General features: G+C 38.1%; 1 protein-coding gene across 2 annotated transcripts in view; it reads right to left on the bottom strand.

Annotated features, from left to right (window-relative positions):
- sptan1 (spectrin alpha, non-erythrocytic 1) overlaps positions 1-22,726 on the bottom strand; it is a 65,710-nt gene that overhangs the window by 3,630 nt on the left and 39,354 nt on the right. For both annotated transcript variants that reach the window (XM_088434152.1, XM_088434153.1), the window contains 28 exons: positions 21,740-21,844; positions 21,621-21,653; positions 21,476-21,511; positions 21,277-21,324; positions 20,152-20,243; positions 18,792-18,936; positions 17,900-18,081; positions 15,973-16,072; positions 15,675-15,872; positions 15,415-15,561; positions 15,239-15,342; positions 14,972-15,134; positions 10,995-11,126; positions 9,332-9,469; positions 9,153-9,257; positions 7,110-7,318; positions 6,296-6,416; positions 5,980-6,101; positions 5,777-5,909; positions 5,599-5,697; positions 5,359-5,518; positions 4,615-4,691; positions 4,325-4,534; positions 3,889-4,185; positions 2,781-2,893; positions 1,753-1,770; positions 1,058-1,112; positions 219-415 (listed from right to left, as the gene is read on the bottom strand). In XM_088434152.1, the coding sequence (XP_088290278.1) occupies positions 219-415; positions 1,058-1,112; positions 1,753-1,770; positions 2,781-2,893; positions 3,889-4,185; positions 4,325-4,534; positions 4,615-4,691; positions 5,359-5,518; positions 5,599-5,697; positions 5,777-5,909; positions 5,980-6,101; positions 6,296-6,416; positions 7,110-7,318; positions 9,153-9,257; positions 9,332-9,469; positions 10,995-11,126; positions 14,972-15,134; positions 15,239-15,342; positions 15,415-15,561; positions 15,675-15,872; positions 15,973-16,072; positions 17,900-18,081; positions 18,792-18,936; positions 20,152-20,243; positions 21,277-21,324; positions 21,476-21,511; positions 21,621-21,653; positions 21,740-21,844 (3,539 nt within the window). The remainder of the gene's footprint in view (positions 1-218; positions 416-1,057; positions 1,113-1,752; positions 1,771-2,780; positions 2,894-3,888; positions 4,186-4,324; positions 4,535-4,614; positions 4,692-5,358; positions 5,519-5,598; positions 5,698-5,776; positions 5,910-5,979; positions 6,102-6,295; positions 6,417-7,109; positions 7,319-9,152; positions 9,258-9,331; positions 9,470-10,994; positions 11,127-14,971; positions 15,135-15,238; positions 15,343-15,414; positions 15,562-15,674; positions 15,873-15,972; positions 16,073-17,899; positions 18,082-18,791; positions 18,937-20,151; positions 20,244-21,276; positions 21,325-21,475; positions 21,512-21,620; positions 21,654-21,739; positions 21,845-22,726) is intronic.

The raw sequence follows: 22,726 nt of genomic DNA, 5'->3' as shown, positions 1-22,726 counted from the left end.
CCCTATTAACTGCGAAAAATGGGGGAACACTGTATAGCTTTTTTGTATCTCAAAGTTTTAAAGGGTCAGATTCTTGCATGTTTTTTTTGTTTTGTTTTGTTTTTTTGCTAAGACCTTTATCAGCTCTGATCAGTACTGAAAATGCCTGAAATATTTGTTTGCTTGATATTTTAATTGTATTAAATTGCAGGGTGTGAGAGTATTGTGTTGCGTTTTACCTTGCTTGTATCTGTTGCTCCAGGTTATGCTGCATTCTCATTCCCAGCTGGTCCAGTTGATCCCATTGCTGAGCCAGACCCACTGTGCTGTGCTCCGTGTATTTGTTGTCTAAGATGAGTGCTTCCTCCATAGCTGCACCCAAGTCTTCAATCTTCTTCAGCTGGCTGCGCATGGCTCGAATCTCCTGATGTTTACGCTGCACAAACACACACACTTAATTGGGCGATGATTCAATATCTTTGCGATACACACAACTGAGTATCATTTGAAGTAGATATCCAGGAAACCTGAGACAAGGTAGAGAAACTTTCACTGTCACGTTAACTGAGATTTTGCTGTGCCTTATATGGCACGCCCTTCATCAAAAAATCCAGTTATATATGTTTAAAAGGCTCAATGAAGTACATAAAAAAGTAAAAGGTGCTTTTTTTTTTTTTTGCTCTACCAGGCGATGCTACATGTATAACGAAATATCATATAGCTGTCTTCAGGATATGATTCTTAATATGTGTGATTTTCTATATTCTATATAAAAGCCCAAATTTTAAGTTGACTGGATGAACAGTAAAGGACCATAGTGCAAAAGTTTGAATGCTGCCTGTAAATGTCCAAAAACGGACAATCACAAATTAGTCGCTCATATTTCATAAATCCTAGCATATTGTTGCAAGAAATGTGTTTTTTTAGGTCTAAAAGTGTTGTTTCCTGTTTTCAGTTTCCTGAACTTTCTTTCATGTTAAGACCCTCAGAATTAGCATTGTTTCCCTGGCGGCAAAAAGGCAATAGCATTTTACAAACACTCACAAATTTTGTGTTTGGGTCTCAATGTTATGATTACCTTTGTGGCCTCCAGTTGGGATTCAAGTGTACCCGACTCTTCCACCATACATGACCTGACACAAAATGGGAGTTACAAACAAACGTAAGAAAAAAACAACATGAAATCTTTTCACCTCTTTTAGCAACTCCCTTTCCAGAGACATATTAATTATCAGAGATAATCTAGTCTTAATTAATTTTTAGTACTTATCACGAGCTAATTAAAATAACGTGAAATGCTCCATATTGTTTCAAAAACTTCTCTCATGAAAAGATCAATAATTGTGAGCTAAGGGTGCCACAGAGGATTATTTTGCTATTGACTAACCACCTACGCTTGTCGCGTACAGTTGACTAATCAGAGAATGTGTAGATATCACATCGGCAAGCAGCTGCTCTTATCATCGTCCTACAGCTTGAATTCCTGAAATCAGCATTTTGCAGGCCACATAAATTGATGTGATGGGCTAGATCTGGCCCCCTAGGCCTTGAGTTTGACACGTGTGTACGTAAACAGTCATCAGAAAAAAGAAATAGCGGAAACAACCATTCCTACACTCGTGACTTGATGAGATAGGAGCGGTTTTTGATACTCTGTGAAATTTGAACTTGAAACTTTCCGGGTGTTGCCTTGTTCTTGTAATTTGTAAAAAAACGTTTTTTTTCCCCATGACTACATATATAATTACAACTTTAAATAATTTTGATATTTACCCATCCAGAAGATAGGTCCTGATTTGCATCGTATTGTCAAGTGAATGTGAGGATTCCATCGAGTTGTAGAAGGGAGATAGAAGAAGTGGGAGAAGATAAAGACAAAACATGTTATCAATTGAAGTGGTAAATTGGCATTCCTATTAGAGGTATACATTTTCACAAATTATTTATGATCCTTTTTGCCTTAATAATACATGCAGAGATGGGTTGTGATATTTACAACTTCATAGAAAATACTTGCTGAAAAGGGTGGAAATATTGCTGCAATCATCTATGTTTAAATCAAGATTTATTTTTTTAATTTTTTTAATAAATCAATAATCAGTCATCAATTCAAATGTTTCTTTGAAGTCCGTAGTGCAAATTGTACACATTAGCAATATGACAAGCAGCCACAATCTTTGTGGAATCTTCTAAGAATCATGGTGCGAACAATTCAAATGCTTTTGAAGATGACCATAACAAATACATTCATAAAAAGTCTGATTAAATACATGAACATTCTAATACCTATATCGCTTTTCTTACCAGTATTTGCCTTTTTTTTTAATTTGTGCTCATTGAGTTTGGGACAAGTATGGGCATTTGAAACAACACAGTAATTTTGACCCAACATTGATGCCTTGCAATTTTAGCTTGCCCGAGCTAATGGTGGACATTTTTGAACTGAATCTTGTCAGTCAACCAGAGAAAGGCTTTCGCCAAGTAGAGCACGATATGCAAGGGTTGAGGAAAAATTAGAGCAGTAATGAAATTACAACAGTTTACTGCACTTTGGTGTTTTTTGACCAGATTTTGTATCAAAAAACAATACCCCCCCCCCCCCCCCATAAAAAAAAAGATATCTCTACAATTGTCCAATTTCAAAAATGTTGGTGCATTGTACACAGAATGAAACGGCCATTACAGCCAGACTCTGGATTTTGAAAGAAATTAAAAACATAAAATTGCATGGACAATTTTAACCCATTTTAATAATTAAAAAAAAAAAAAAACTGAGGAAGCGTTAAAAGATGTTTTTTCACCTGGTCTCCTGCAGCCATTGGTGGAAAGCATTGGCATGCTGTGCAAATTCCTGCCGTAACTTGTCATTTTCCTCCTGTCTTCTCTGCTCTTTCTGCAGTTCCAGTTCCCGTTCCTGATTTCATGAATGAAACAGAAAGCTCAGACAATCAGCGTTTTTATGTAGAAAAAAGGGCTAGAAAGACTGTTTAATTTGAAGAAGAAAAAAAAAATCACAAATAATTGACTTGTAACTTGTAAACTGAATACATGTTCTAAAACCCAAACTACATTCACAAGAAAAAAAAATGTAGCTTATTTTTTTCTGCAACAGGTCCAAGCCCTGTTTAAAGGGGGTCAACTAGCACCTTTTCTTTACAATACTATGTTCTATGTATTCCCACTAGCCTAAATACAGTATTTTGGCTAACATTGTGTTTGTGGAATCTAAATTCAGCTGGTTTTATTCATTTTCTGTTGAATAAAAATGACATCACAGTTACTCAGGGCTCAGTGACGACTCACCTGTTTTCTGAATTTGGTCATGCAGGCTGAACAGTTTGTAACTGGGCCCTGAACAACTAGGATATCCTTTTCAGGAGATAGCCAGAGAACAAAAACAAGTTGATTTTGCTCCTCAAATTATATCCCACAAATGCACTACTGAAAGTTATACAGTTTTTAAATGGGTGGTGCCACACAGGACATACTACTGTGAAGACATTTTTAGGTTGACTTCTCCCATAATATAAAAGCTACTTTGGTGTCCCATTGGTGCTAATGAATTGCATTTACAGTAAGTGAGGAGAAAAGCCTAATTTATACAATTGATATCAAGTGCTTTGCTGCCATTTTGTACATTTATAGATTATATATTATGACAATATTATGCAGATTTTTATGCTTGCAGGCAGAGCTTGGTCTTCACAGTACTACTTTTGGTGAACTACTTTAGGAAAACAACCACTTGAACACCACCATATCACTGTCTCACACCTAATGTTTCTTGTCAGTTCTGTCCCAATATTTTGTATTTGGAGATTGAAAATGCATATGCTGAGAGTTATGGACGATGAACAAGAAGAAGGTGTAAGAACGGCATGTAATGTAAATATTTAATAATGAGCATACCTTGATTATCTTTTGCAGATTTCTCCATGTTTCTTCTAATGCTTCCATTGTAAACCAGGTGTAGGGGTTAGACACCACCTGGTAATTCCTGATCTGCAGGTCTAGTTCAGCCAACTGGTTGAAATCTGTCTGGGCTGAGGTTAGCGATGAGCGGAAGGCCTCGTGGGCTTCACGCAGTGCACGGATCTCTTCAAGAGAATTGCACCTCACAGGGTCTGTCAGATCCTCCTCTGCATTCTCAAACCAACTGTTGAAGGCTGATGCCTTTTTGGCAAACGTGAGAAATAAGTCCTCAACCTGGGTGAAAAAAATAAAAAATAAAATGAGACCTATAACCTATGCTTATTGCCACCCATCTAAACAAACAGTATAAAAAAAAAAAGTTTAAAAATACAACTGATACAATACACCAAAATCTAACCTCTGGCCTCATTACCTTTCGGAAATGCTCCTGAGCTTCTAGAAGCTTCATCTTGCGTGCTTCCGAGTTGGACAGCAATTGGTTCCAACGTTTCATTAAGGCAGCATGACGAGTTTCAATGGCTTTTGCTTGGACATGCTTGGCAGCCAACAACTGGTCTTTGAGAGCTGTGATATTGGTAATGCCCTCCTGCTGGAAGGCTTGAAGTCCGGCATCAAATGTCTCCTATAGATCAACACCGAACAAATCAGTGGCAGGAGGGGGAGGGCAATGTACAGTATGCGCTAAACATGCCAATACTGTACCTGCTTGGTGAGAAGAGTCTGCACAGAGGACAGGTCTCTGCCATAGTCATCATTTTTAAGGCTATTCTCTTTTTCTCCTGGGAAAAAAATAAAATAAAATAAGTGGGAAAAAAGGTCACATGCATTAAGATCTAAAGCTAAGGTGTATATCAACATCATAAATGTATATCAACATCATAAAATTGAACTGGTTTTACAAGATGAACATGAGGGAAGAAAACCTTAAAAAAATAACTTCTTGTTGTTGTTTCAATATTTGCTAAACAGTTCATTACCCGAGTGATTTGTTCTAAACCCACCCTCTAAGGGCCTCTATCATGTAAACCAGACTTTGTGGAGTTTTAGCCATGTTAAAATGCTAATTTTTCACTGAAAACACCATCAAAGTGATGTTCTCCTGTACTCACACATCTGGCATTCCTGCTCATTGCAGCTAACCCGTATTTCATAACAAATTGGATTTCCATTGTGCCAAAGTGAATGTGGCCCTCAGAGGTAAAGGTTAGGACACTTCTGATTTAGATGATTACATTTCCTTGCTTACCCTTCAAATGCAGCTGTGAAGCATGCTGAATGGTCGTATTTTGTTAAGGTTTTCAAAAATAAAATTCTGTGATAAAATGAATATTCTACAGATTAAAAAAAAAAAAATGGGGGAAATAAGTGTTAATTTTATAAACAGTAAAAAGTTCACATGATTTTGATCTGGTTTAGATCCTCTTTGTGGTTGTTTGTTTGTCATACCAATCCAAGATTCCACCACATCCGCCTTCCAGTTGAACTGCAGAAAGGCAGAGTTCTCGTCCAGCTTCGCCTTCCTCTGAGCAGCTGCTCGATCGAGCTCTGACACTTTGGCTTGCAGCGCTGATATCTTGCAAGTGATACTGTCAACGTGATGGTTATTCTGTTGAAAACAACAACATGAAAATATATATATATTTTTTTTAATACAGCTCCCTTTAGTATCCAAACAATAATTAATACCTTCTTAATGAGATCTTCTCCATTAGCACAAACATCACTGACTCTGTCTCTGTGCACGGTAAAGTCTGTTTCAAATGCTTCATGCTTCTTAAGCAAGCCCTAAAAAAGAAACCATGACATTCAGAAAAAACACATTTACGTTTCCATTTTGGCAATGTGAGAATGGTTAGATAAACACCTGCACCGCAGCTAGCGTGTCTCCATAATCTTCACCCCCGACTAGATTTAGTTTCTCATTAATCCATGCTTCTTCTTCTTCTACATTAGCCACAAACTGCTGGTAGTCCATTGATTCCTCCAGTCTCTGTCCCCTAAAACGTAACACGTATAAAGTTGTTTGTGTATCTGTGTGCAATTCAACATTTTTTTGTTTTGTTTTACCTTGCTCCAGAAAGGTCTTTGAGTTCTTTCCAATGTTCTACAAACTGCGACAGTCTCTGCTGTATCTCCTCCTGGCCAATGGTGTTGTCATCAGACAGCTTCTTTCCAGTATCAAGCACAGACTGGAAGCACGCAGAATTAGTTAAACTCAAAAGTATTATCATGTCCTGCTAGAAAATGTGCATTAGCAAAATGCAGTGTATCCGCTACATTCATTGAAGCGGGCTTTATTTTATTTATACTGTGGTTCACTTGGGGGTTACTAATGGTTCATTCCATGCCAATGGTTTCTGAAAGAATTGGAAAGGCTGGGTACCTTAATTGCCGGCTCATGGGCTCCCAATTCAGCCTCAAGCCTCTTGTGTTTCTTCCTCAGATTCTGCACTCCAGTCAAATCACGCCCATAGTCTTCTGAACTTACAAGCAACTTCTTCTCTCTATATATGGTTTGAATAATAATTCATTAAATGTCATGATCATATTTTCTGTCACCTGAGCTGGAGTCACTGGAGTCACATTTTGAGGATCCGCCAATGCAGTCCCAATTTAATATGTGAGCAATGTATTAACCTTTTTCTGGACACAGCTACCGCTGATACTCTAAATGGGGCAAAACGTCCGAAAGCGACCGTAACAGCCATTGCCTAAATTCTAACGTACTCCTAATTTTCTAATTTTCTAAGTTTCTACTCACTTAGCTAGTGACTTATGACTTTGAGTTGGTGTGAGTTTGTCTAGCAGCCTGGCTTCATGCTTTTCCCCTTAAAAATAGCCTTTTAGGTCAATGCTTACATTTAACCACTTACATCATAGGTGTCGAACTCCAGTTCTCAAGCGCTGGTGTCCTGCATGTTTTCCGAGTTTCGCTCCCCTTCACACCTGATTTAAATAATTAGCTTATGAGCTTGCTAATAAGCTAAGCTCTGCAGGAGCTTGAAAACTATCCCAATCATTTGAATCAGGTGGGTTTGAGAGAAGGTACAAAAACCACGAGGACTGGAGTTCGACACCTGTGACTTACATAAACACAAACCGTAAATAGATTTCATGTTGAACTGACCTGTGTCCTGTCCCAGTTCATTACAAAAAAATAAAATAAATAAAAATCTGAACTGAAAGTGGGCACTTACTTGATCCAAGACTCCTCATCATCTAAGTCCCTGAAGAACTGATGTAGACGGTGAGACTCATTCAGCTTCGCGTGGCGGCTGGCTGCCATGCTCTTTATTTTGTTGAAACGACCATTAACAGCACCACGCTTGTCCTTCACTTGAGAGGTATCAAAGGCGTTGCTTGCCATCAGACTGTCAGCCTGTCCATTTAAATCTTTCAGACGATCCTGAGGAAGAGAGCAACATTATATATGTGTAGAGGCTCAGATATCTCTAACCACAATGTTCGGTTGTCCTGTGCTGCTTCAGACTCAGCATAACACCACAGTCAGAATTAAGTAAACCAATGATATTTGTTTGATGCCCACATTAAGCCAACATGTAAAAATGTAAATAAAACAGTGGGTAAAGCACTAACGCAAATGCCGAGCTAATACCTAGCTTAAACAACATGCACACCACATATTTTGTAAACTCCTTCATTCTCTATATACTTTTCCACGTAGCAGCATATATATCATCATTAACGTAACTATAATTATAATAACTATAATGAAAGTCAATTTCATTTTATATTCATTTTTACTAAATATATATGACTTTTATTATTTCTTTTCATGTCATATGATATCCATTTGGTTATGCTCCTTCTAGTGTTGTTTCGCCAGGCTGTATGTAATCTGCCTGCTCCCGGAGGCGCTAGGGCATTCGCTTTGACAGTTGTAGGCTTCTGTGCACAAGTGCAGATGGATATGTAAGTGGCCCATATAACTTAATAGACAGCTGTAATAGCAAAGATAGCAAACATAGCAAACATAGCGTTGAAGGCGTTGAAGGTGACGTGAGTGGATGCTCACTGCAGGAAGGTGGTGCAATGCTCAACAAGCAAGCTACACGGTGTTGGCTTTGGCTAGATGCGTAGCGTAGCTATTAGCTAAGCTGTTCGGACTTGGTCACATTTCGGACTCGGCTACCAGGGGCGTGAGCTAACCCTGGCAAATAGTTCTGCGGGGAATGCCTTTTGTTTGCAAAGGACTGATTTGGTGTTTGGAGCTACACTGGCTTTGCAAACTTCAAGTTTTTAACCAAGGTAGCCACAAGACACCAAAGCACGGCTGGACACACGCGCAAACTGTGCTTTTAAAAACTTATGGGGACACCCGAGTGGATATACAGTATTGTACATCTCAGTTCAAAGGTAAAAGAGAGTTCATCAATGCGCTACGGTGCTTTTAAAAAGCTTTAAAAAAAAACTTTTGGGAACATCTGAGTGGATACACTGTACGTACATTTCAGTGCCAAGAGAAAGAGCATGAGCAAAAAAGAGACCAGAAAAATCGAGAGATACTGCAAAGACTGATTGATTGTAACCGCCGTTTGTTTTGGTGAGTGCAAGCCTTTTCTTTATTTATTGTTTCATTTTTTTATATGTTTGTGTTATTTTATTTCATTCATATTCAATTACTAGTGAAGAAATAAAATGATGTTCTTCTTATATTAATCTGCGATTTGTAATTTGGACCATAAAAAATTTCATGGATATTCATTTTAAACTATTATTAATCTTTTTAAGTTTTGACAGCATCACGTCAAGTTTTGACAGCATCATGTCAAGTTTTAATGGCTGATGCTGGTGTAATGTGTATGTGTGCGCATGGTTATTTATTTGAGACCTGACATCACAGAAGGTGCACTTGTGAAAGTCATGGACTGCCAATAACACACACCCACAGTGTGTGTGTGTGTGTATATATATATATATATATATATATATATATATATATATATATATATACACACACACCCACAGTGTGTGTGTGTGTGTGTATATATATATATATATATATATATATATATATATATATATATATATATATATTTATATATATATTTATATTTATATATATATATATATATATATATATATATATATATATATATATATTTATATATATATATATATTGTGCAAAAACCCAAACACGTTTGTAGAATTTTTATATACTGTACATTCCATAGTACTGCATTTACTTGCTGGCCTGAATGTCTATCTAACAACCTACTTCATGGGCTGAAATATCAGCCTCCAGCAACTGATGTTTTTTCAACAGGTTGTTGACTGAGGCCAGATCTTTCCCATAGTCCTCTGAAGCAAGAAGTGCTTCCACCTGAAAAACAAAATTCACGAGTAATATTCTAGTTGGGGAACATCTTGACCAGCAAGTGGTATGAAAGTAATCACCTCAGAGAGCCAGAAATCAAAGTCTTTGATGCCAGTGTTAAAGTTCTGTTGCTTATTGGCTTCTTTGAGTTTTTGGCTCTTTTCAGCAGATTTGTTGACGAGAAATTGCCACTGTTCATCCAGCGCACCAAGGCGTACCTATAAAGAAAAAGAGCTGTTTTAACCGACTGAACAAATTATTTGCAGACATTTAGAGTAAATATCTCAAGCGTCTTGACAGTCATTAAACTTCGTTGGTGGACTAGTTTCAAATATTGCTACCATAATGGATAATTGGTGATATATCTTATTTCCTTGTGTCAGGGTTGGTCAGCAGCAACCTATGCTAAATGTGGGTTACAGCTTGCAGAGGGAACTTTCGTAGGCATTTTTAGAATTCAAACAACAATTATCTCTGGGGCATCCCACTTGGATGGAGAAGTAATCTCTGCAAAAAGTACCATCAAAAATCTGCAGTGAGTAAATGTCCGTTAATGAAAATTCAAATTACACCCACTCCTGCGGATGTTTAATCGAGGGTAAATGCTGGCAACAGGCACTGTACATAAAAAAGTCTGCGTAATTATGACATTTTATAGTTACTTGAACTGAACATTTCAGAACGTCGAGTGGTTTGTATCCACAGTCGCAACTTGCGACTTACTTTGGGAGGAAGGAACAATTAGTGCAGTAGAAAGAGTCATTGCAAATTGCTTCCGGGAAGAACTTCCAAATAATAGAGTAGAAGCTAATGGCTAATTAATGCTAAATGCTGGCAACAAGGGCTGTGCATACGTAAGCGTAATAAAATTATTTTTATAGTTCCGAACGACGTGTGGTTAGTATCCAGTCACATTTCCCGTGGCCCAACAAGCCCTCAAAAAAAAAAAAATCTTAAACTGTGCAGGGACAAGAAATTACATGACTTTTTAATCTTCATGTACCATCCCTACACAATATATAAAGTTTTGCCAAGACAATAAGAACATAAACAATAATAACCCATGATTGACATTTTCTATCAGGTTATTAAATTTCAATTATGCACAACCATGGATAGCTATGGCATTATATTGCCAGAAATAGTGCTTTTAGGTTTTTTTAGTGGCCAGCGCTCCACTTAATATTATGCCAATTGAACACTGTAGTTGTAGTTATGTGCATATGCAAACTGTTATTTTGCCATCAAAAAACATTTTCACTGTTTGTGTTCATGTTTTATCGAAGGGAAGAACTGATGAGATGTTTCAGATGCTACTAAAAAAAAAACAAACAACTAAAGCCTAACCCTAAAAAAAAATACAAAAATGTGAGTCACTGTTGTGCAGTAAACACATTTTCACAAAAAAAACATGTTTTTTTGATTGTGTCCAAAATAAATTGGTGTCACTTGAATGACCTATTTTCAAACAGTGATTACTAGAGAATCTCAGTTTCTTTTTCTAGGTAAAGGATGAAATCCAATCTTGCATATGGTTCCATCAATGTCTACATAGTCAGACAATACAATATTCTGTCGGCCTTGAAAAATACATCAAAATGCTTGAAATCGGCAGGCGATCTAGAGGTTGACTTTTCAGATACCGCTTGACACTGAAAGAGTTAATAAATACATGTACTAAAACAACTGTTGACAGTACTAACCCACAATTTATATTAAACCACACAGACAGTGAATATATACCTTAACTGCATCTTCACTGCCAGCACAGGCACCTCTCTGGATGAGTGTGTTACCAGTATCTATGACGCCACGGATTCGATCAGCATTGGCATGGAGCTCCGCCTCAAATGCTTGGTGCTTCTGATGTTTACTCTATAGTCATTGAAAGAATCAAGGAAAAAACATGTGAGTTCAAGTCTAAAAATTGACACCATTCTCTAATGAGTAAACAGACAACTCTCTTGGTTTTTGCTCCCATTTTTGAGGAGACAAAGATCTAAGAATGTTTCAAATTATGAAAAAGGCCATTATGTTATAATATTCAGAGTAATATATGTTTTAATCTTTATCACTGTGCACTTCTCCCTTGCTGAGACAATGCATGCACTTCACAGATGTGACATAAAGATGTTGATTAGACACAATGATTATTGCACATGTGTTAGATCCTACCCCTAACACAAGATTAATTTAAAAATACTGACTTAATCCGTCACAGCCGGTATTCAGACTCTGATCAATGCAGTTTTACTAAATTCCCACCTGCTGGAACCCTCTAACATCAAATAGAGTTATGAGGGGAAAGGTATTGGATGTTAATGGGCAACTCATGAAAATGGGAGCAAAACCACAAGTTTTGTGTTTATAGTATTGAGAAGAAACACTAATAATTACATTCAGTGCACAATTTAGAATCCCAGCCATTTTTGTGGAAGAAAATGTATTTGTTTGGAACTATAATTACAGACTCTATAAATGTGATATTAGTATGAAAAAGGCAATGTGATGACAAGGAGACAGAAAACAGAAATTTGACAACAGCAACCACAAAACATTTTGGTTAGTTAACCTATATTCATTTGAAGGGCCTGTACTGTGGAATTTTAAACTTTTCAGAGTAATTGTAACTATACATATAATAATTAATGCTGGCCTCTCACTGTGTGGCTGCCGTGCCCCTTTCATGACATTGTCCTAATGCACCTGCTAGAAGAATGTGGGTGTGCGTTTAGGCGCAGGGGAGCAGCACTCAAATGGTGACAAAGTGAGTACTAGTTGTTTTCTCCAGTTGGGTGGGGCTGGTGCTGGGAAAGAAGCAATGAGCAGGAATACTCAAGAGATGGGTGAATGAAAATAGAAAACACTATGGGGGTGTTTTTGGTGAGAAATTAGCCTTGAGAAATTAGCTGAACTCGCATGTTTTGAGACCTTTGTTCTGCTCATGAACATTGGATGTTTGGTTGAACTGGGGGTGTGTTGTGTTGTGTTTTAGGTAGGTGTGCTCTTTTCTTACTACAGTGGTATTTTGATTCCAATTTTTAATATGTATATACAATTTTGATGTTTTTACCTGGGGTTTTACACCACTTAGCTAATTAACAAAGGTTTGGATTGCAAATTCGCATTACAATCCCCTACTGCGGAACGGATTACACTCATAAACCGGGGGGCCACTGTATTAGCAATTGCCATTGAGATTCATTGAATTCTTTTACTATTGTGGCCAGTTTAACATTTTTAAGTAATGGAAGGAAAGACAAAAATTGGTATGTGGATGGAAGATGAGGTGCCAGCTTTTCTGACTATTTATGGTGAGAAGGACATCTAAGGCCACTTAACCATAAGGTACAGAACTGGACAAGCCCTCGCCAAATGCGTTGACAAAACTCCCACCTTCGGTGAGCGCTTCCAGTTTTGGCGCGTGCTTTATGATGGGAAGCCTTGAAAAAAAATATATATCTAGTGACATCATAAAGCACTCACCGAAAATAGGAAGCACTCGCTCAATGTGGGCATTCCGTAGCGACTTAGCTTTGTCAATGGATTGCCCAGCTCTGATAAATTATACCAACTTATTAGTATGAAGCTATTCAAATGTAAATGGGGAAAAAAGAAAAAACAGAAGGTGATGTGGCTTTTTGGCAACAAACGACAACGAGAGAAAGAACAACAAATCTCCTTGCACAGCTGCATGTGTGGTGAAACACGAAAAAAATGTGGGATTTAAAAATATAGTGTGATAAATGGTGTATATAAAAATAGCACAAAAAGTACTAAAGAACATTTCTGTTTGGTAGATCACATTGTTGGATCAATGCCTCGTGGCTGGGACTCCAGAATTAATATTTTTAATGACCATACTAGACTTAAGATTTTAGGAATGCTTTAAGAAAATTTAGGGGCCCACATAGGAAATTCACGGGCATAGCAAATATCCCCATTTCCCTCCAATTTTTACTGGGTCGACTCTTCCCGTGTGGAGTTTGCATGTTATCCCCGAGCCTGAGTGGGTTCTCTTTGGGCACTCCGGCCTCCTGCCACATTCCAAAACCATGCATGGCAGGTGTATTAGACACACTAAATTGTCCTTAGGTGTGACTGGGTGCGTGAATGCTTGTTCATCTCTGTGTGCCCTGCAATTGGATGGCAAACAGTAGAGGGTATCCCTCGGCTCTTGCCTGAAGTCAGGGATAGGCACCAGCAAGTCAGCGACCCTTGTGAGCATAAGGAGCTATAGAAAATTGATGGATGGATACTTTTCACATTTTAAAAATTCTGGTACCCACATACACATGCATAAAAATTCCTGGGGAGGGGTTCCTACTGAGTGGATTTCAGTCTTAGCGGGGTGCTTTCGGTTCCCATTGACTGCAAAAAGACAGGGGAATACTGTACAGTATAGTAATTTAATGACAGTAAGTTACTGCATCCACTCGTTCTGCCTTAAGTTGTTTTTCTTTTACCTGACTGTTCATGTCTGGCCAAGTTTCGAATGCCATCTAGGTCATTGATGTTTTTACCTTTGCATCTCTGTTAAGTTATGAAATGCTTTACTTTATAACTGTATATTAAAGAAATATTGAAACTGCCTTGTCAATCGGCCCCATAAATCCTGATTGTGTAATGTCTAGACAAAATATTATTCATCAGCAACGTGCAGGTGTGCAAGGAGACAAATAGTGTGTAAATAGTGACTGTTGCTACTCCGAAGCATGGATGTGAACTGTAACTGTTCGGTTCCAAACCCCAAGTCTTAACAAGAGTTACTTTCACTGGCTGCTTTTATCAGTGAGTTTTTTTTTGGTGTGTTTTTTTTTTTAACTACAGTACATTTCTATAAATCTCTGGCCCAAGGGTTGATGTATACTTTTCATATCCAATCACATCTACAAAGAAAGCTAATCTGTTGGTTAGTAAACTAACAACACTCAAACTTACCAGAAGCTTGGATAGCTATGAAAAAGCAAAAGACATTAGGAGAGAATTTAGTTTTACATCAGATAGGAAAGTGTGGTTGGACAATCAAAAGACAAATGACAGTATACGTATGATAAAATACAATAGGTTTGAAAGAAAATAGTGTCGTGCACCCTTTCTGATTCCTTTTTTTGTCACGTAAATGTTTAAAAGTAAATTTAAGACATTAGAATTATGAATTCTCCAGTGATCAATTAATAAATGTTCAAAATCTTTACACTTTAAAAAGTAATTGCCCTTGAACCTAATGGTGGGGCCATGCTTTATGACAAACACAATCCCATGTTAGCAACACAGATTACATCCAATATTTACTTTAAAAACACATGCTGCTGCATCTACAGGTATCCTGGAATGTGCTCTAAAAGTTTAATGAGATTAATTGAGATTAACCTTACAAAAATGCTGTTTGCATATTGCATATTGACATCTTGTCATAAAGTATTAAAAAGACTTGTTCTGATGAAATGAAACTTTTGAGAGTGATAAATATGCAAAAACAGAGAAATCAGGAAAGGGGCAAATACTTATTCACAGCAGTCTTGATATGAGCGTGCCCTTCTAAAATCGTGCCCAATCAATCGACTCGATCGAAGTAATTTTACTCGAAGTAATTTTGGAAAGGTCTGTAACAATATGGAACGGTGAATACGGTGTGAAAATTATCCAACTGCACTGTAATTCATTACTAATGAACTAATTGCTGTCTGTGGTGTATTCAAAAAAAAAAAAAAAAATACCTGAATGTTGGTAGGGTCCTTGTAGGACTCATCAGAAGCAGTCTGCAGTTTCTCACTGATCCAAGCTTCTATTTCATCCACATCTCGGCTGAATTGCTGCAGGGTCTGGGATTCACCAAGTTTTGAGCGCTTTTCAATCATCTGGGTCTTCAGCCGACGCCACCTTTCAAAATATCAGCTGTTTAGCGTTTATATATATATATATATTATATATATACACACACACACACACACACACACACACACACACACAAGAATGTTTCAAACCTGTCAAGAACTTCATTGCGTCGACTGCAGATCTCAGATTTGGCATAATGGTCAGCTCCTATGAGTTGATTGGCAAAGGATTGGAGAGCAGCAATTTTCTCTTCCTGTGGATCCAGACGTTTAAAGTTTTAAGATAAGAACAACAACAATAATTCACAACAAATTACAAAACTCACCTGCACATTAATGGCTTTATCAAAGTCTTCATGTTTTTTGATTAGTGCCTCAACACTATCAAGGGAGTCTCCCTTGTCGTCACTTGCAAGAAAGGCTTCACGAGCTGCCATCCAATTCTCAGCTTGTTCACAGTCTCTGCTAAAGAGCTGAAAGATAAATGCAGAAAAATGTTTTCAAAAATAGAAGACAAACTGTTGGTGAAGATTTTATATATTTAATTTTTAAATGATACAATAAGTAATCTTTTCTTGACAACTACCTGGAACTCCAAGCATTGGTCCAGCATCATGCGGCGCTGTACCCAGGCCTTTTCCAGGTCAGCCCGCTCCATTTCTAAAGTTTCCAATCTTTGCTTGATCTCGGGAGTCGCATAATGTCCTTGCACCAAAAGCTGGTGCCCGAATTGCTCAAAAGCCTGGAATGTACCAAGACGAGCATCTATTTCTGTGCGATGTTCCTAGAGAAAGGAAAATAAAGGGAAGGGACAAAAATTTGGTAAATTTCCACAAGAACTTGATTAAGACATCTTTACAAGAAAACCATTTAAATTTATTCACTTGATGTCTTTCTAGAAGTGCTTCCGCTCCAGTCACATCTTTGGCTAGCTCCTCAGAGGACACCAGTCCTCGGATACCATTAACCCAGGACATGAGGTCTCTGCGCACAAAGAGAAGACATACAGTATTTCAAGACAAATATTGTATCAAGATCACATAATCTGGTATAAAAACCTACATTTTTTTTTAAACATAAGTGCACTTTTTCCTGCTGTTTTCTGATTAGCTTTATTTTATGGTAAAATTAGTTTTTAGTGGAAAAAAAAAAAAAAAAATTCAGACAATGGCAAAAAAAAAAAAAAAAAAAAAAACCCTGCTACAATATACATGGGCGGCATGGCTCGGTGGTAGAGCAGTCGTCTCCCAGCCGAAAGGCCGTGGGTTTCATCCCCCGACCATCGAGACCGTGTCTAAGTGTCCTTGAGCAAGACACTGAACCCCCAGTTGCTCCTGATGCTGCGTCATCAGTAGGTAAATGACTAGTTAGTGTAAAGCACTTTGAGTACCTCAGTTAGTGTAAAGCACTTTGAGTACCTCAGGTAGAAAAGCGCTATATAAGTGCAAGTCCATTTACCATTTACATACAAGCTAAAACTCACTTATGCAGGTTCTGATTCTCCATAGTATCTTAAGTATTTTGGAGCATTTAGATTTGCTAAATGATTGTTGTTAATTCAGTAGAATTGCAATGTATGTAGTTTTAAAAAAAGTGTTCACAATACTTTTTTACCATTTTCATATATATCTGTTGATAAATATGATGTGAATGTGGTCATGCAACCATGGTTCCCTCATTGCTTCTCTCCCCAGGTTCCCAATGGTGTCCCAGAATTTTGGGGAAAACAAAAGAATGTGTTAGATTGAAAGAAAAAAATGAGTGTGGCAGCCTTAGGACTGACAACTGCTTGGAAATGGCGGCAAATGTTGGATTTTTGTCAGGTTTTCCGAAAAGGCTGCAAACCTCCACAAATCATTTTTCTATCTCATGGAGCAGAGAGTCCTTGTAAGGGTATATTGTCTTTCCCATCTTCTAAATTTGAGTTCGATGATCTATGTCAGTGTTTTTCAACCACTGTGGTGTGCCGCGAGATATTGTCAGGTGTGCCGTGCGAAATGATCCAGTCTGTGTGCTTGTGCAGTTTAGTGCCTGGCAGCGTACTCATGTAGTACTCTTCCATACCGTGGACAGCAAGCTCGCTCTACTACCTCATCTAGTACTGTGGAAATATATTGATAATATGTCCTATAGAGGTGTGTTACAATAGATTACTATGTATTGTAGGCATTTGGTGATCATTTTCACTTCTCTGGCACGTTTATATTTCTTATTATAAAATACAGATGGGACAAATTTTATCCATGGAAGTGGGAATTATTTACCTATATTTCCAAGTACCTAAAACTTATAAACAAGTAATTTATGCCATAATTTTTATTTTTCCAGAAAAAATAATTAATTAATAAAAATTGGTAGTGAATGATACAATTTGGTTGTTTAACTCAATGCCAATGCTTAGTTCGTCTGATTAAAGCAAAAGGCCCTGCTGCCTCCTTTGTATATGTGTGTATGTGTCCTGCCTCCCTGCCAGTGTCAACGGCAGCGCTTGACACCAACCAGACCCCACAAGACCTGTGTGCTGTTGCCAGAGTCATCGTGTGGCCACTTGTGCGATAGCTTTACCAGGCCATACTGTAAGTGATGTTTTGAAAGGTGAGGCTTTTGCTAAAGATTGACCATGCCACAATTGATGTTGTGAAAGGACTTTACATTAGGGAGCCATTTAAAATTGGGGAAAAAAAATGTTGGGTTTAACGACAGCGCTCATATGCTGGTCCTGTTGGGTGCAGTTAAGGTTACACACACGCGCAAACACACGCACACGTTATAACACTAAAGCCTTCACAAACATAAAAGTGTTGTTCTTACCTGAAATCAGATAGAAAGCGCTGCAGATCATGTGAATTTCCCAGCTTGTCTTTGCGCTGATCAGCACGTCTAACAAGGCTGCTCCAGGCAGAGTTGAGCTCAGTACATTTCTCTTGAATGTCATCCACTGCTTCTGGGTGGGACTGTATGAGACGTTGTGCGGTTTCCCCAAGAGAGTTCACCTGCGACAATGATAACTAAAGGCTTGATGCATGTTTGATGCTCAAATATTTGAGTCATCAGTATGTTTATACATGACTATGGGCATACTCTGCAACAAACTTAAGACCCTCCTCTTACCACCCTTTTGCACAAGTAATTATCCGCTGTGAAAATTGGGTGGATGATTCCCCCAAAGTAGAACATAACATACATCTTATTGTGTTTAATCTCTTTTTAATAACATTTATTTCTCAGACATTGTCTTAAACTAAAATTAAACATGAACATCAGAGGCGGGCTGTTCGTTGGTACTGACGGACTGTTTGTCTGACGGCCATTTTGCTGACAGACTGCCAAGTGAGTAAAAACCATTTCGAAATGACCAACTAAGCATGCTGTCATTTGTGTTGTCATAATAGTCAGGTGCCTCATTAGAAATCCAGTACATCACTGACATGGTGAAAATGTCTTCAACAGATACAAAACAGAGTATCTGTCTAAAGTATCCTTTCCCTACCTCTGTCCACTCCCAATGCTCATGTTTGGAACGACTAGTCAGTGGTCGAGTTAAGATTCGGACAGCATAATAGCCTTGAGCAAATATACTGTATCACGGAATTAAAACTACACCTCCTTTTTTCCCACTGAACACAATGTATTTTTAAACAAAATAAGATGGTGACTTGCATGTGTGTTTAACTTGTTGAAATATTCTTCATGACAAACTAACCTTGTCACCGAGGGCTGCCAGGTCTCTTTCAAAGCCCTCATGCTTGCGCTGCAAAGCCTGAACACTTGCCAAATCATGACCGTAGTTGTCGGTGTTGAGAGCCTGGTTTTTTTCCTCAATCCATTCTTTAGTTTCATCAGCATCTCTGTCAAAAACATAATAGCGGGTCAAACATAAATAATACACGCTGAGGAAAAAATAAAAAGACAGCGGCGCCAGCCTTCACCCGCGCTTGGCTCCAAACTCATACCGTTGCATGTTTGGCATTTAAATTTCCCTGACTTTCGTTCATTTCTAACTTCTTTGTGCTCAATATCGTAACGGCGGGTCAAAAATGTACAATGCACGCCGAGGAAAAAATTAAAAAGACAGCGGCGCCAGCCTTCACCCGCGCTTGGCTCCAAACTCATACCATTGCATGTTTGGTGTTTACATTTCCCTGACTTGCGTTTATTCCTAACTTCTCTGTGCTCCATAACCAAATAGCTGGTCAAAAATATATAATGCATGCGGAGGGGAAAATCAAAAGAATTGCGGCTCAGCGTTCACAAGTGCATGGCTTGATCTGGATCTATTCTGCGCTCTGCGGCTCCTGATTAGAAGTTAAATAGCAATTACCAATAACACATTCTCTGTTTTATCTGATTTTTTTTTTTAATAACAAATATGTCTTAGTATAATATCCATACAACGATTATATTGTATGAATAAAGTTTATAATCTATTAATAAAGTTTGATGACTTTGCTGATTGTTTTTAATACATTCCCTTTAGTAAAGCACCATCTAGTGGCTGCATAATGCAACTCTATCTAGTGGCTGCATAATGCAACCCCAGCTAGTACTATGGTTTCAACTCTATATGCGCCTTATAATCCGGTGTGCTTTATATATGGCGTTTTATAGAAACTCAGCCATTCATTGATGGTGCGCCTTATAATCCGATGTGCCTTATAGTGCGGAAAATACGGTATACTATAGATACATAGTACTTACGATACTATTTTGGAACCAATTTTTAATATGTATGTAAAATTTTGCTGTTTTTACCTGTTTTTGCTTTTTAAACGCATTAGCTATTTAACATAGGTTTGGATTGCTTGCCATACAGTGAATCCACCTGACAAGCCCGACTGCGTAACGAATTAATCTCGTAACATGGGGGCTCACTGTACACACACAAAACACACACACACGTGTCCCGCCTCCCTTGCCAGTGTCAACGGCAGCGCTTTTTGAATATTATTGCAAATGGCTAACGTTGAGAGCAATGTGCTTATTTTTTGATGGATTCATATATTTATATTAGTTTATAATAAAACTTAAAATCTGTAGATGACAAAAAGGGGAACCGTTCTCACCTGTGGAATCTCTGCACTTCATGAGCACTACCCAAAACGTTGCTCCTTTCTTCAGCCAATTGCTGGAGTGACTTCCAGTGGTTATTCAATTCCTGTTTGTTAAAAAAATATATATTATTTTTTTTTCCAGGGTAAGTTACAGTCTAAAGGGAAAATGTATCATTAAAAACCTGCAAAGGTATGTTATTCAGTTATTAGCTGAATTCTTCAGAATATATATATACAGTCGGCCCCCGGTTTACGAACACCCTCTTTTACGAACATTTCGACTTACGAGCGTGGTCCGCTGAGTTTTTTGTCCCCCACTTACGCACAGACCATTCGCCTTACGAGCAATCTGACTTGCCGGCCATTGTATGTTGTTAAGACTTTGCAAACTTTATCTGTTAGACACGGCTTCTAAAAATGCTAGTGGCGGTAAAGGAAGAAGTAAGAGGATGATGACAATAGAAACCTCGGCAATTTTCTAAGGGCAAGACTTTCCTTGCCGGGGGACGGACCTCGATCGACAACAAAATTGAGAGGCTTCTTCTATTATGGATTAAAGAGAAGGAAATCGCCGGTGATATGTTCTAGTTTTGAGAAAAGTTCCCGTTTAAGAAAATAAATCAATAAATTCTGCGGGTTGGTCTCTGCTCTCCTCCGCCTCCACCCAGCTCAAGTCACGTCGCCCCAAAAGGTAAATGTCATTTTTCCTTTGTATATTTATGTTATTTAATTTAACTGTACAGTAGGTTATGTTACTCATTTTTAATATGTGTATAAAGTCGTGATGTTTTTACCTAAGGTTTTTGCACGCGTTGCACGCATTCACGAATTAACATAGGTTTGGATTGCCCGTCATACGAGCAGTTCGAGTTACGAGCATAGTCGCTGAACGGATTAAGTTCGTAACACGGGGGCCCACTGTGTATATGTGTGTATATATATTATATATATATATATATATATATATATATATATATATATATGTGTGTGTGTGTGTGTGTGTGTGTGTAAATGCACATAAGACATAGACATCTTGTTTATGGCCAAATCCAGAACTATGAAAAACTAGGCCTGATAATTTAGGCAACATGGTGGCATACATATTGTTCTGAAAGGAAATTGGATGCTGAATCTTACCTTGATTGTGTTGAAGTTAGCCGTTGTTTGAACAGCCAAGCGTATGTTCTATGGGTTGTATTGCAAACACACACAAAAGTGACAATTAGAGAAGAATCTCGGTTGTGTCAAACAAACTAGAAACTCTAATTATTTTTACAAAATGGGTTCAGCTACAGTATTTCTCCACTTTTTTCATGTTTCCATTGTGGACATTTACCTTCCATGGAGATGCAGTTTTGGAATCAGCTTCATCCTATTGAAACATAAGACATTGCTGTATTAAGCTTATTACTGATACGCTCATTCATCTTCAAGTATTAAGAACAACATAGAACTAAAAAAAATGTTAATTTGCTGCCAACCTTGCCAGGCATTGCACCAAATGTTTCTTGTTGCTGCAAAAGAAAAATATGCCCCATATATTAAGAAGACTGAAGGAACAATGCTGATTCAACATTTGTGACGGGGAGCTGCAACTTACCTGAGCTTGAACCACAGGTATTTCTTCCGCCATTAGACCTTCAGATTCCAGCTCAGAGGCCACCCTGTTGATGTCCCTGAGGCGGGACTCATTGGCCTTAAGATCCTGGAAAGCCACAACAAAAGAGCCTGAATTCCAACTATAAATCTTATGTTTTGCGAATTGAGATTTCATAATTGTTTAAGATAGGACTAAAGAAAGCATCAGAACTAAAGGAGCCTGCAATTTAGGAAAATTCATCCTGCCAGACCCAAAGTCAGCATGCTGCAATAAAATCAGAAGCTAACAAGCTTCTGATAGGGCTGCAATAAAATCAGAAGCTAACAAGCTTCTGATTATTCAGCTAACAGTCTTCTGATTTTTACTGCAGCCCTGATGGCCATCATCTTGATGTGGTAGAGGGAAATTGTGATCATAAAATGAGGTGGCGGGCCAGATCTGGCTCCCGGGCCTTGAGCTTGACAACAGTGTTTTTGTATGATCCTCTACGTTTTAGTAATATTCCTGTGTGTGAACAAGGATGGACCCTGACATAGGTTTAGCCTGCTCGCCTGATTTATTGAAAATAATGCCCTAACAACCTCAGCTAACACGAGCTGCTGTTAGCTGCAACAGGCACTGGTTGCCAACAGCCACCTAAAGTCCACCCATTACGGTAATTATTGTTAAGTAATAATACGGCCGATATAAAAACGTAAGCGTCAACACTGCTTATTCAGCTGACGGATCAATCTTCTACGAATAGTGTAGAATATATATATATTAAAAAAAAAAAAACTTTTGGAGGATTACAGAAATCATGATCATCATAATCATAAGAGTACAGATTTTTTTTAAGGATATACTAATTGACCCGTGATATAGGAGATACAGTGAACCCTCGCTACTTCGCGGTTTCACTTCCGCGGATTCGCCACATCGCAGATTTTTTCCATTACGCGGATACACCACATCACGATTTTTTTTTCTAACTACGCAGATTCACAA

The sequence above is a fragment of the Hippichthys cyanospilos genome, chromosome 15 (assembly GCF_059441005.1).
Source record: "Hippichthys cyanospilos isolate Australia breed blue-spotted pipefish chromosome 15, RoL_Hcya_1.0, whole genome shotgun sequence".
In the NCBI taxonomy this organism is placed as follows: domain Eukaryota; kingdom Metazoa; phylum Chordata; class Actinopteri; order Syngnathiformes; family Syngnathidae; genus Hippichthys; species Hippichthys cyanospilos.
Note: the sequence above shows the minus strand (reverse complement) of the source record. Positions and strands in the feature narration are given on the sequence as shown.